The 13,488-nt window shown below is 39.9% G+C and overlaps 1 protein-coding gene across 1 annotated transcript in view; it reads left to right on the top strand.

The window, feature by feature from the left end:
- Positions 1–2,066: 2,066 nt before the first annotated feature.
- LOC124119866 (protein Wnt-9a-like) overlaps positions 2,067–13,488 on the top strand; it is a 66,005-nt gene continuing 54,583 nt past the window's right edge. The window contains exon 1 of the mRNA XM_046482528.2: positions 2,067–3,160. Coding sequence (XP_046338484.1) covers positions 3,081–3,160 — 80 coding nt within the window. The 5' untranslated portion in view covers positions 2,067–3,080. The remainder of the gene's footprint in view (positions 3,161–13,488) is intronic.

Here is a 13,488-nt window from a genome sequence, read left to right on the forward strand (position 1 = left end):
ATATACTGTTTGACAGCAACAATAGGGTAGGCTATGTATTACTGTTTTACAGTACACGAGAGTAGGCTATGTATTACTGTTTTACAGCAACAATAGAGTAGACTATGTATTATTGTTTTACCACACAACATAAAAGGCTATGTATTACTGTTTTACAGTACAATAAATAGGCTACGTATTACTGTTTTACAACACAAGTGAATAGGCTATGTATTACTGTTTGACAGCAACAACAAAGCAGCTATGTTTTACTGTTTTACCGTACACTAGAGTAGGCAATGCATTACTGTTTTACAGTATCAATACGGTAGGCTATGTATTACTGTTTTACAATACACTAGTGTAGGGTATGTATTACTGTTTTACAGTACACTAGAGTAGGCTATGCATTAATGTTTTACAGTATTAATAGAGTATGCTATGTATTACTGTTATACGGTATCAAAAGAGTAGGCTATGCATTACTGTTTTACAGTAACATTAGAGTATGCTATGTATTACTGTTTTACAATACACTAGAGTAGGGTATGTATTACTGTTTTACAGTACACTAGAGCAGGCTATGCATTAATGTTTTACAGTATCAATAGAGTATGCTATGTATTACTGTTTTACAGTAGCAATAGAGCAGGCTATGTATTACTGTTTCATAACACAGTAGAGTAGGCTACGTTTTACTGTTTTATTGTACAGCAGTGTATGCTAAGTATTACTGTTTTACAGTACCCTAGAAAAGGCTATGCATTACTGTTTTGCAGTATCAATACGGTAGGCTATGTATTACTGTTTCACAGCAACAATAGAGTATGCTATGTATTACTGTTTTACAATGCACTAGAGTAGGGTATGTATTGCTGTTTTACAGTACACTAGAGTAGTCTATGCATCAATGTTTTACAGTATCAATAGAGTATCCTATGTATTACTGTTTTACGGTATCAATAGAGTAGGCTATGCATTACTGTTTTACAGTAACAATAGAGTATGCTATGTAGTACGGTTTTACAATACACTAGGGCAGGCTATCTATTACTGTTTTACAGTATCAATAGAGTAGGCTTTGCATTAATGATTTACAGTATCAATAGAGTATGCTTTGTATTACTGTTTTACAGTAATAATAGAGTAGACTATGTATTACTCTTTTACAGTACTGCTGTTTTCAGGGACAAAGAGACTAGGATTTGTATTACTCTTTTACAGTATACTAGATTAGGATGTGTATTTTCGTCAAAAGGCCACACTATTCAGTGACGGGCAAAGGGCTCTAATTAGTCTTCATTTTGAATGACCTGGTATGATAACAGGATTGTGGCAATTCGCAGTTTTTTCGTATTTATGACAGTAAAACTGGCATTATCTGACGTGAGTGTCCATGAAACAGGCTTACAGTTTTGAGTAATTACACGTGTATTTATTCCTACATTCCTGTAACTAAAGCGAACATTGTATGACAGCTACATTGAATATTGGGGAAATGTGTATGAAAAAAGTATAAGAAAAAGAAAATTTAAGTATGAAGCTAAATCTCAGGTAGCGGCAAACTGCACGTCTGTGTGAAAATAAACTCTTAGCGTAGAGTGTCGCCGACAACATCATAAGAGATGAGTGTAGATAATAGGAGAGGGTACGGCGAGTGACCGGTTTGCGGCCGGCTGGGACACGGTTGCAGGTAAGCTGAAAGCTAGCGGGAACATGTTAATTGCTTCTCTACACAGATCTATTTCAGAACAGAATGACGTTCTGTTGACGATGAAATCGACACTGGCGTGGCCGTGTGGAAGCTAAATAGACCACTGTTACTGGTGAATACAAACACTATTTTCTGCATGGGTGGATTTTCACCCGTGTTTACAATGAAGTAATTTCTCCCACCCTGGCTCAACTACTTAACTCGTATGGAACAAGCGCGTGTATAGGGAACAGGTTTTCCACGTCAAGATGACTGACAGCAACAATATTAGCGGCGTGACTGAAAGGCAGTAACGCTGTTATAGGAGTGCCCCTTTAATTTTCATTTATCATTCCCAACTCAAGCTGCTTGCAAAAGCCATTAAACGGTCGCGGCCAAGCGACATAATTGCTCCAATGTAAGCCATGAGCGCCTGGGCATTAGGCATGCATTCATTATTTTGTAGTTCCGGTGGCTGCATACTAGCATCATCTTTTAACACTTTAATTTCACTACACGGAGGATTCAAACAGGCAAGTAATGTGCCCTTCAATCACCACTCTATTTCGTGGAAACAGCATCAGTGTTCAAGAATACTTTCAGGCAACGGTAATTAAGTGGCTTCATTTTGTTACAACTGAACAAACGCATGTTACCAGTAAAACAATGTTTTGACGCGAACGTGACAGAAATAAAAACATTCTTGGAATCAGTAGAGAGAAAGTCCTGTCGGATTCTGTTGAGAACAGCCCTACCTCTATGCGAACTCCTCCAGCAGTACCTGACAGCGAAGTATCCTAAATTCTTGCTGTAATCGGCGGGCGAGTGAAGCATCAGAGACATGTAGCCGCGAGGGGCCGCATCCAGCTCGTGACAACATCATTTGATAGATGATGGATAAGGATGTTGGGTTTTCTATTAGCGATGTTGGTGGCTTATCTTGAATTAACGTGTACCACATCCAGTCCGAAACAGTGATATTTGGACGGCTGCAACTTTCTGGCATTTTCAAATACAAAGGATGTTATGGATAAAGTATTTTGCTGAGGAATTGGATGTTGATCTATATACAGCTAAGGTACACCAGGCTCGCTCCTCTATACCGGATTAATCGTTGTCATCCGTTGGGTAGAGAACGTGAATCACAGAGGATATTTCAAGGTGCGGTGGATTGCTTCCCATACGAGCGAGTAATTTACAGCAACAACAATTGATTTGTGAAGCTTCAAGTTTAGTATTGTAAATGCCTGTCACAGTAGTGTCAAGCAAATTGTGTTTTAATACATGGGTGACATGTGAGTAGGCATATTGACAGAAGTTTGTGAGGAGCCTACAGTTACCTGTTGCGTACTTGACTAAGTAACGCGGCGCATATCCGTCATGTCGACGACGAGTCTCTCTGGACACCATGTATTTGTGCTTTAAGAAGATACTTACTTCGGTATTTTTAGTGTTCATTCTCGTGCCAACACCACATGGATATTTTGGGTAAGTTAACGTTTCTATTTGTATCTGCATATGTCGGCATGGCGAGCAAAGGTCGCAGTCTGTGGACAACAAATTGACAACATATATCGCTTCCTCTAGATGTGTTTACACTGAAAATACTTTGGCAGATAAGGATATGATCCAAGATTTGTAAGCTGTTACTTGCGTAGTCTCAATGCGACGACGAACGTAATACGGTCCCCTGTACAGTCAGCAAGAACGAATGTACTACAGTATAAAAAAGTGTACCGTTGATTAGTGTATTTCATAGTTTTAATTAAGGAACTCACGTTGTGCTTGTTACACTTGCATTTGTAGTTACTCAAAGCTGTCGAGGTGATCACCATTAGACAGCATTGGTTTACAGATAGGCGTGGTTCTGTGCCCAATGTGTTGTAGCGGACAGACAAGTTTACAGACAAGTTTGCATTTAAAGTCTATTCTCACTACAGCAGCGTCTGGGAAGGAATATGCTGACGGTACAGTCACAATTACACTTCTTGAAAGCAGCATGGCTACTAGAGGCTGGTAACTATATACTTAAACAATAAAACCTCTCGTGATGACGTCTCCCAGCAGGACAGTAACCAACACCAATAATTGGAGAGCCGATATAAAAATATTACCCTCACGAAAACTGTAGTAGGAATTACCGTCGGAGCAATGTGGGATTTAGCAGTAAAGATTTGTTGATATTTTGGTAAAGATAAATTTGGGTCGAAATCAAAGAGGCATTTCAATAAAGATGACATCGCTAAAGCACTCAGGTTAAAAAAAACTTTCTTTAAAGAGCATTTGTCAAACACAAGTGAGCGAAATTGTACAAGACTGCAGTAAACTGATGAGATGATGTTACTCGTATTAATGTGAGACAATCTCACCACAGACTCGATATACATCTGCACAGGTCGATTAACATTCCGTTGCTTTTCTCCGAGTATTGATATATTTCATATCACGTGAGTGACGATTTATTTAATAACAAATATCATTATGATTCAATGATTATGCCAACAATATTTAAAACGTGAAAATAAGTCCCCATTACTCTTTTGCTTGTGGTAAGAGACGACTGAACTTGATCTAGTGATGAGGCTCGTTGTCTTGATTGACTGCGTGTGATTAAAACCAGTCGTTGACGATAGTAATTGTTTAAACCATTATGATGACATCACGCTATTGTTGTTGCAGTTGATTCTGAGCCAGGAGTTCACTGGCCATTCCGAACGTGCATTTTAACAAGTAACACTGACACAGCTATAGGTCATTACGCAAACATATAGAGAATGATTTCTCATGATTTCTCTATTACGTAAACCATTGATTTGTCGGATCCCAACTCGACTACAAATATATCCATGTCGCCGTTGTATGACTGGCATATTGCCGATTGCGATGGTCAACGCCTTTTAATACACATTTCAAAAGTAGAAATACGAACGAAGGAAAACTTAACAACATGATACTCACTTTGGGAACCTTTGTCGACACTGGAGTATTGACCTAGGGGGAAATAGGCCACTGAATTTCACTGCTTTTCGAAAAATGTATGTTTCGTTGACGCGCCAGTGCCCGAGAAACTGTTCGTAATGCTAGTCATATAGTCATGCTTTATGTCTCACATCATTGTCATGGTTGTGACACTTTGTGGTTGGCGGTTGTGGTAGACGGTTGTACTTTAGCGTCTACTGTATAAGAGGGGTATATTGATCAACTCATAGTGAGTGATTGTGTTCTAACATCTACTGTATAAGAGGTAAATTAGCCTGCTCACTGAAGGTGATTGTGTTTTAGCGTTTACTATATTAAATGGATATATTATCATGCTCACTGTGAGTGATTGCGTTTTAGCGTCTACTGTATTAGAAGAATATATTAGCTTGCTCACTGTGAGTGATTGTGTTTAAGTGTCTACTGTATTAGAAGAATGTATTAGCCTGCTCACTGTGTGTGGTTGTGTTTTAGCGTCTACTGTATTAGAGGGGTATATGAGCCTGCTCAAAAAAGGTAATCGTGTTTAAGCGTTTACTGAATTAGAAGAACATGTTAGTCTGGTCACTGTGAGTGATTGTGTTTTAGCGTCTACTGTATTAGAGGGGTATATTATCCTGGTCACTGTGAGTGATTGTGTTTTAGCGTCTACTGTATTAGAGGGATACATTAGCCTGGTCACTGTGTGTGATTGTGTTTTAGCGTCTACTGAATTAGAGGGGTACATTAGTCTGGTCACTGTGAGTGATTGTGTTTTAGCGTCTACTGTATTAGAGGGGTATATTAGCCTGGTCACTGTGAGTGATTGTGTTTTAGCGTCTACTGTATTAGAGGGATACATTAGCCTGGTCACTGTGTGTGATTGTGTTTTAGCGTCTACTGAATTAGAGGGATATATTAGCCTGCTCACTGTGAGTGATTGTGTTTTAGCGTCTACTGTATTAGAGGGGTATATTAGTCTGGTCACTGTGAGTGATTGTGTTTTAGCGTCTACTGTATTAGAGGGATATATTAGCCTGCTCTCTGTGAGTGATTGTGTTTTAGCGTCTATTGAATTAGAGGGGTATATTAGCCTGGTCACTGTGAGTGATTGTGTTTTAGCGTCTACTGTATTAGAGGGGTATATTAGTCTGGTCACTGTGAGTGATTGTGTTTTAGCGTCTACTGTATTAGAGGGATATATTAGCCTGGTCACTGTGAGTGATTGTGTTTTAGCGCCTACAGTATTAGAGGGATATATTAGCCTTGTCACTGTGAATGATTTTGTTTTAGCGTCTACTGTATTAGAAGGGTATATTAGCCTGGTCACTGTGAGTGATTGTGTTTTAGCGTCTACTGTATCAGAGGGATGTATTAGCCTGCTCGTTGTGAGTGATTGTGTTTTAGTGTCTACTTTATTAGAATGATATATTAGCCTGGTCACTGTGAGTGATTGTGTTTTAGCGTCTACTGTATTAGAGGGGTATATTAGTCTGGTCACTGTGAGTGATTTCGTTTTAGCGTCTAGTGTATTAGAGGGATACATTAGCCTGGCCACCGTGAGTGATTGTCTTTTAGCGTCTACTGAATTGGAGGGGTATAGTAGTCTGGTCACTGTGAGTGATTGTGTTTTAGCGTCTACTGTATTAGAGGGATACATTGGCCTGCTCACTGTGAGTGATTGTGTTTTTTAGCGTCTACTGAATTAGAGGGGTATATTAGCCTGGTCACTGTGAGTGATTGTGTTTTAGCGTCTACTGTATTAAAGGGATATATTAGCCTGGTCACTGTGAGTGATTTTGTTTTAGCGTCTACTGTATTAGAGGGGTATATTAGTCTGGTCACTGTGAGTGATTGTGTTTTAGCGTCTACTGTATTAGAGGGATATATTAGCCTGCTCTCTGTGAGTGATTGTGTTTTAGCGTCTATTGAATTAGAGGGGTATATTAGCCTGGTCACTGTGAGTGATTGTGTTTTAGCGTCTACTGTATTAGAGGGGTATATTAGTCTGGTCACTGTGAGTGATTGTGTTTTAGCGTCTACTGTATTAGAGGGATATATTAGCCTGGTCACTGTGAGTGATTGTGTTTTAGCGCCTACAGTATTAGAGGGATATATTGGCCTTGTCACTGTGAATGATTTTGTTTTAGCGTCTACTGTATTAGAAGGGTATATTAGCCTGGTCACTGTGAGTGATTGTGTTTTAGCGTCTACTGTATCAGAGGGATGTATTAGCCTGCTCGTTGTGAGTGATTGTGTTTTAGTGTCTACTTTATTAGAATGATATATTAGCCTGGTCACTGTGAGTGATTGTGTTTTAGCGTCTACTGTATTAGAGGGGTATATTAGTCTGGTCACTGTGAGTGATTTCGTTTTAGCGTCTACTGCATTAGAGGGGTACATTAGCCTGGTCACTGTGAGTGATTGTCTTTTAGCGTCTACTGTATTAGAGGGGTATATTAGTCTGGTCACTGTGAGTGATTGTTTTTTAGCGTCTACTGTATTAGAGGGATACATTAGCCTGGTCACTGTGAGTGATTGTCTTTTAGCGTCTACTGAATTGGAGGGGTATATTAGTCTGGTCACTGTGAGTGATTGTGTTTTAGCGTCTACTGAATTAGAGGGGTATATTAGTCTGGTCACTGTGAGTGATTGTGTTTTAGCGTCTACTGTATTAGAGGGATATATTAGTCTGCTCACTGTGAGTGATTTCGTTTTAGCGTCTACTGAATTGGAGGGATACATTAGCCTGGTCACTGTGAGTGATTGTCTTTTAGCGTCTACTGAATTGGAGGGGTATATTAGTCTGGTCACTGTGAGTGATTTCGTTTTAGGGTCTACTGTATTAGAAGGATATATTAGCTTGCTCACTGTGAGTGATTTCGTTTTAGCGTCTAGTGGATTAGAGGGATACATTAGCCTGGCCACCGTGAGTGATTGTCTTTTAGCGTCTACTGAATTGGAGGGGTATAGTAGTCTGGTCACTGTGAGTGATTGTGTTTTAGCGTCTACTGTATTAGAGGGATACACTGGCCTGCTCACTGTGAGTGATTGTGTTTTTTAGCGTCTACTGAATTAGAGGGGTATATTAGCCTGGTCACTGTGAGTGATTGTGTTTTAGCGTCTAGTGTATTAAAGGGATATATTAGCCTGGTCACTGTGAGTGATTTTGTTTTAGCGTCTACTGTATTGGAGGGGTATATTAGCCTGGTCACTGTGAGTGATTGTGTTTTAGCGTCTACTGTATTAGAGGGATACATTAGCCTGGTCACTGTGAGTGATTGTCTTTTAGCGTCTACTCAATTGGAGGGGTATATTAGTCTGGTCACTGTGAGTGATTGTCTTTTAGCGTCTACTCAATTGGAGGGGTATATTAGCCTGGTCACTGTGTGTGATTGTGTTTTAGTGTCTACTGTATTAGAGGGATATATTAGCCTGCTCACTGTGAGTGATTGTGTTTTAGCGTCTATTGAATTAGAGGGGTATAGTAGTCTGGTCACTGTGAGTGATTGTCTTTTAGCGTCTACTGTATTAGAGGGATACATTGGCCTGCTCACTGTGAGTGATTGTGTTTTAGCGTCTACTGAATTAGAGGGGTATATTAGCCTGGTCACTGTGAGTGATTGTGTTTTAGCGTCTAGTGTATTAGAGGGATATATTAGCCTGGTCACTGTGAGTGATTGTGTTTTAGCGTCTATTGAATTAGAGGGGTATAGTAGTCTGGTCACTGTGAGTGATTGTATTTTAGCGTCTACTGTATTAGAGGGATACATTGGCCTGCTCACTGTGAGTGAGTGTGTTTTAGCGTCTACTGAATTAGAGGGGTATATTAGCCTGGTCACTCTGAGTGATTGTGTTTTAGCGTCTACTGTATTAGAGGTATATATTAGCCTGGTCACTGTGAGTGATTGTGTTTTAGCGTCAAGTGTATTAGAGGGGCATATTAGCCTGCTCACTGTGAGTGATTGTGTTTTAGCGTCTTCTGTATTAGAGGGGTATATTAGCCTGGTCACTGTGAGTGATTGTGTTTTAGCGTCTACTGAATTAGAGGGATATATTAGCCTGCTCTCTGTGAGTGATTGTGTTTTAGCGTATACTGTATTAGAGGAGTATATTAGCTTGCTCACTGTGAGTGTTTGTGTTTTAGCGTCTACTGAATTAGAGGGATATATTAGCCTGCTCTCTGTGAGTGATTGTGTTTTAGCGTCTACTGTATTAGAGGGGCATATTAGCCTGCTCACTGTGAGTGATTGTGTTTTAGCGTGTACTGTATTAGAGGGGTATATTAGCCTGCTCACTGTGAGTGATTGTGTTTTAGCGTCTACTGTATTAGAGGGATATATTAGCCTGGTCACTGTGAGTGATTGTGTTTTAGCGTCTATTGAATAAGAGTCTGGTCACTGTGAGTGATTGTGTTTTAGCGTCTACTGTATTAGAGGGATATATTAGCCTGCTCACTGTGAGCGATTGTGTTTTAGCGTCTACTGTATCAGAGGGGTATATTAGCCTGGTCACTGTGAGTGATTGTGTTTTAGCGTCTGCTGTATCAGAGGGATATATTAGCCTAGTCACTGTGAGTGATTGTGTTTTAGCGTCTGCTGTATCAGAGGGATATATTAGCCTGGTCACTGTGAGTGATTGTGTTTTAGCGCCTACAGTATTAGAGGGATATATTAGCCTGGTCACTGTGAGTGATTGTCTTTTAGCGTCTACTCAATTGGAGGGGTATATTAGTCTGGTCACTGTGAGTGATTGTGTTTTAGTGTCTACTGTATTAGAGGAATACATTAGCCTGGTCACTGTGAGTGATTGTCTTTTAGCGTCTACTCAATTGGAGGGGTATAGTAGTCTGGTCACTGTGAGTGATTGTGTTTTAGCGTCTACTGTATTAGAGGGATACATTGGCCTGCTCACTGTGAGTGATTGTGTTTTTTAGCGTCTACTGAATTAGAGGGGTATATTAGCCTGGTCACTGTGAGTGATTGTGTTTTAGCGTCTACTGCATTAAAGGGATATATTAGCCTGGTCACTGTGAGTGATTTTGTTTTAGCGTCTGCTGTATTAGAGGGGTATATTAGTCTGGTCACTGTGAGTGATTTCGTTTTAGCGTCTAGTGTATTAGAGGGATACATTAGCCTGGTCACTGTGAGTGATTGTCTTTTAGCGTCTACTCAATTGGAGGGGTATATTAGTCTGGTCACTGTGAGTGATTGTGTTTTAGTGTCTACTGTATTAGAGGGATATATTAGCCTGCTCACTGTGAGTGATTGTGTTTTAGCGTCTATTGAATTAGAGGGGTATAGTAGTCTGGTCACTGTGAGTGATTGTCTTTTAGCGTCTACTGTATTAGAGGGATACATTGGCCTGCTCACTGTGAGTGATTGTGTTTTAGCGTCTACTGAATTAGAGGGGTATATTAGCCTGGTCACTGTGAGTGATTGTGTTTTAGCGTCTAGTGTATTAAAGGGATATATTAGCCTGCTCACTGTGAGTGATTGTGTTTTAGCGTCTATTGAATTAGAGGGGTATAGTAGTCTGGTCACTGTGAGTGATTGTGTTTTAGCGTCTACTGTATTAGAGGGATACATTGGCCTGCTCACTGTGAGTGATTGTGTTTTAGCGTCTACTGAATTAGAGGGGTATATTAGCGTGGTCACTCTGAGTGATTGTGTTTTAGCGTCTACTGTATTAGAGGGATATATTAGCCTGGTCACTGTGAGTGATTGTGTTTTAGCGCCAAGTGTATTAGAGGGGCATATTAGCCTGCTCACTGTGAGTGATTGTGTTTTAGCGTCTTCTGTATTAGAGGGGTATATTAGCCTGCTCTCTGTGAGTGATTGTGTTTTAGCGTCTACTGAATTAGAGGGATATATTAGCCTGCTCTCTGTGAGTGATTGTGTTTTAGCGTATACTGTATTAGAGGAGTATATTAGCCTGCTTACTGTGAGTGATTGTGTTTTAGCGTCTACTGAATTAGAGGGATATATTAGCCTGCTCTCTGTGAGTGATTGTGTTTTAGCGTCTACTGTATTAGAGGGGCATATTAGCCTGCTCACTGTGAGTGATTGTGTTTTAGCGTGTACTGTATTAGAGGGGTATATTAGCCTGCTAACTGTGAGTGATTGTGTTTTAGCGTCTACTGTATTAGAGGGATATATTAGCCTGGTCACTGTGAGTGATGGTGTTTTAGCGTCTATTGAATGAGAGTCTGGTCACTGTGAGTGATTGTGTTTTAGCGTCTACTGTATTAGAGGGATATATTAGCCTGGTCACTGTGAGTGATTGTGTTTTAGCGTCTACTGTATCAGAGGGGTATATTAGCCTGGTCACTGTGAGTGATTGTGTTTTAGCGTCTGCTGTATCAGAGGGATATATTAGCCTGGTCACTGTGAGTGATTGTGTTTTTAGCGTCTACTGTATTAGAGGGATATATTAGCCTGCTCACTGTGTGTGATTGTGTTTTAGTGTCTACTGTATTAGAGGGGTAAATGAGCCTGATAACTGTGAGTGATTGTGTTTTAGCGTCTACTGAATCAGAGGGATATATTAGCCTGGTCACTGTGAGTGATTGTGTTTTTAGCGTCTACTGTATTAGAGAGATGCATTAGCTGTAGTATCTGCTTTCACATCGGCAATTCTAATAGGCTGTGCATTAAGGTGGATATGTGTCAAAGGTCAATTTGTACAATCTTGGCCTTTAAGAACGTGCATATGTTTGAAAGATATTTGATATTCCTTTAATCACTCTCTTACTCAATCTTAACTTTTAGAACTTCTAACCACTGGGTAACCATGGAGATTATTATTCGAATTTCTATGTGTGGTCCAAAAATGTAAAATGCTACGGTGTCCCAGAACATTCTATAACGTAAAAAATATGTCCAAAGTTATTGCAAATTGTACATTACACCCTAAAGAAGTAACGTATTGCTACCATAACGACCGTGTAATGTACTGTATATGTAATAGTAGAAGTGTCTCCTTTGGTACCACCACGGGTCGTTTCATGAGAATAAATAATCTTAATCTGAATACTATCAGCCTGGGTGAAGCGGCCGTCAAGTCGGTTGTTTAATATCGCCTGCATTATTATTTCGCATGTCAGTGTGCTAAAGATATGTCAATGGTTAATATATCATATTAATATCCTATATATTTAAGAGTGTCCTATCTGCGAGTTAAATTAGATTGTTATTCAGCAGCTTCGTCGGATTTTCCGCAAATCATTCCCAAGGAGAACAGTTCAGCTATGGTTTACGGGAAATGACAAGATAAACATAGTACTTAGATTATATTTCGACGTTGGATCTGTTAGGCAAGGTATAAAGAAACATCACGTACAAGTTCCTCTGCCTAATTGCGAGCTATTAAGGATCACATTTTCCCTTGACTCTCTTCCTCCGATCTGTACTGCAGTTCATGCTATAACATCTGGTAGCCTTTGTATTAATCTTACCACATGTAAGAAAGGAACTTTCGATTTTTGCGTTGATCCCACCAACCATTTCCAAGTGATAATGCCGATCTTTGATTTAATCCAACTACACAACCTATTTTCTCTTGACATTGACGATCTCTGCGCCTATCTGACCAACCCGTGGCAGTGATTAATCGTAGCATCCTACCTTTAGTACAGTGGCAGTGATGATCATTGAGAAATCAACTGTTTTTACACTAAACTACTGTTATAACAACTCAAAGGGACAATAATGTCAGACTGTGTTCGTTTTAACCATAGTTTACATATAGCATATATTCAGCTGATGGTCGAGACTAAAGAGTAAGTTCGATAGATCCGTCAGTTCCTTAAAAACGTGTTCGATATAAACGTAGTTTTCTGTATGCATGTTTCAGTGGCTTATCTCTGAGTGCCATACAACTATCTACATGCATTATTTCAATGGCGTTCTCTGTGTGAGTCCCACACAACAGTTACTATCCGTGTTCATGTTTCAGTGGCGTTCTCTTTGTTTGTCCCACACAACTATATGTGTTGATGTTACAGTGGCGTTCTCTTTGTAAGTCACGCACAACAATCTATATGTTGATGTTACAGTGGCGTTCTCTGTGTGAGTCCCACACAAGTATATATATGTATGTTACAGTTGCGTTCTTTATGTGAGTCCCACAAAACTGTCTATGTTCATGTTTCAGTGGCGTCCTCTCTGTGAGTCCCACACAATTGTCTATGTTCATGTTTAAGTGGCGTTGTCTTTGTGAGTCCCACACAACTATCTATGTTCATGTTTCAGTGGCGTTCTCTATGTGAGTCCCACACAACTATCTATGTTCATGTTTCAGTGGCGTTCTCTATGTGAGTCCCACACAATTGTCTATGTTCATGTTTCAGTGGCGTTCTCTATGTGAGTCCCACACAACTATCTATGTTCATGTTTCAGTGGCGTTCTCTATGTGAGTCCCACACAATTGTCTATGTTCATGTTTAAGTGGCGTTCTCTATGTGAGTCCCACACAACTATCTATGTTCATGTTTCAGTGGCGTTCTCTATGTGAGTCCCACACAATTGTCTATGTTCATTTTTAAGTGGCGTTCTCTATGTGAGTCCCACACAACTATCTATGTTCATGTTTCAGTGGCGTTCTCTATGTGAGTCCCACACAATTGTCTATGTTCATGTTTAAGTGGCGTTCTCTATGTGAGTCCCACACAACTATCTATGTTCATGTTTCAGTGGCGTTCTCTATGTGAGTCCCACACAATTGTCTATGTTCATGTTTAAGTGGCGTTCTCTATGTGAGTCCCACACAACTATCTATGTTCATGTTTCAGTGGCGTTCTCTATGTGAGTCCCACACAACTATCTATGTTCATGTTTCAGTGGCGTTCTCTATGTGAG

The sequence above is a fragment of the Haliotis rufescens genome, unplaced genomic scaffold, assembly GCF_023055435.1.
Source record: "Haliotis rufescens isolate VD_foot unplaced genomic scaffold, xgHalRufe1.0.p SCAF_4, whole genome shotgun sequence".
NCBI lineage: Eukaryota > Metazoa > Mollusca > Gastropoda > Lepetellida > Haliotidae > Haliotis > Haliotis rufescens.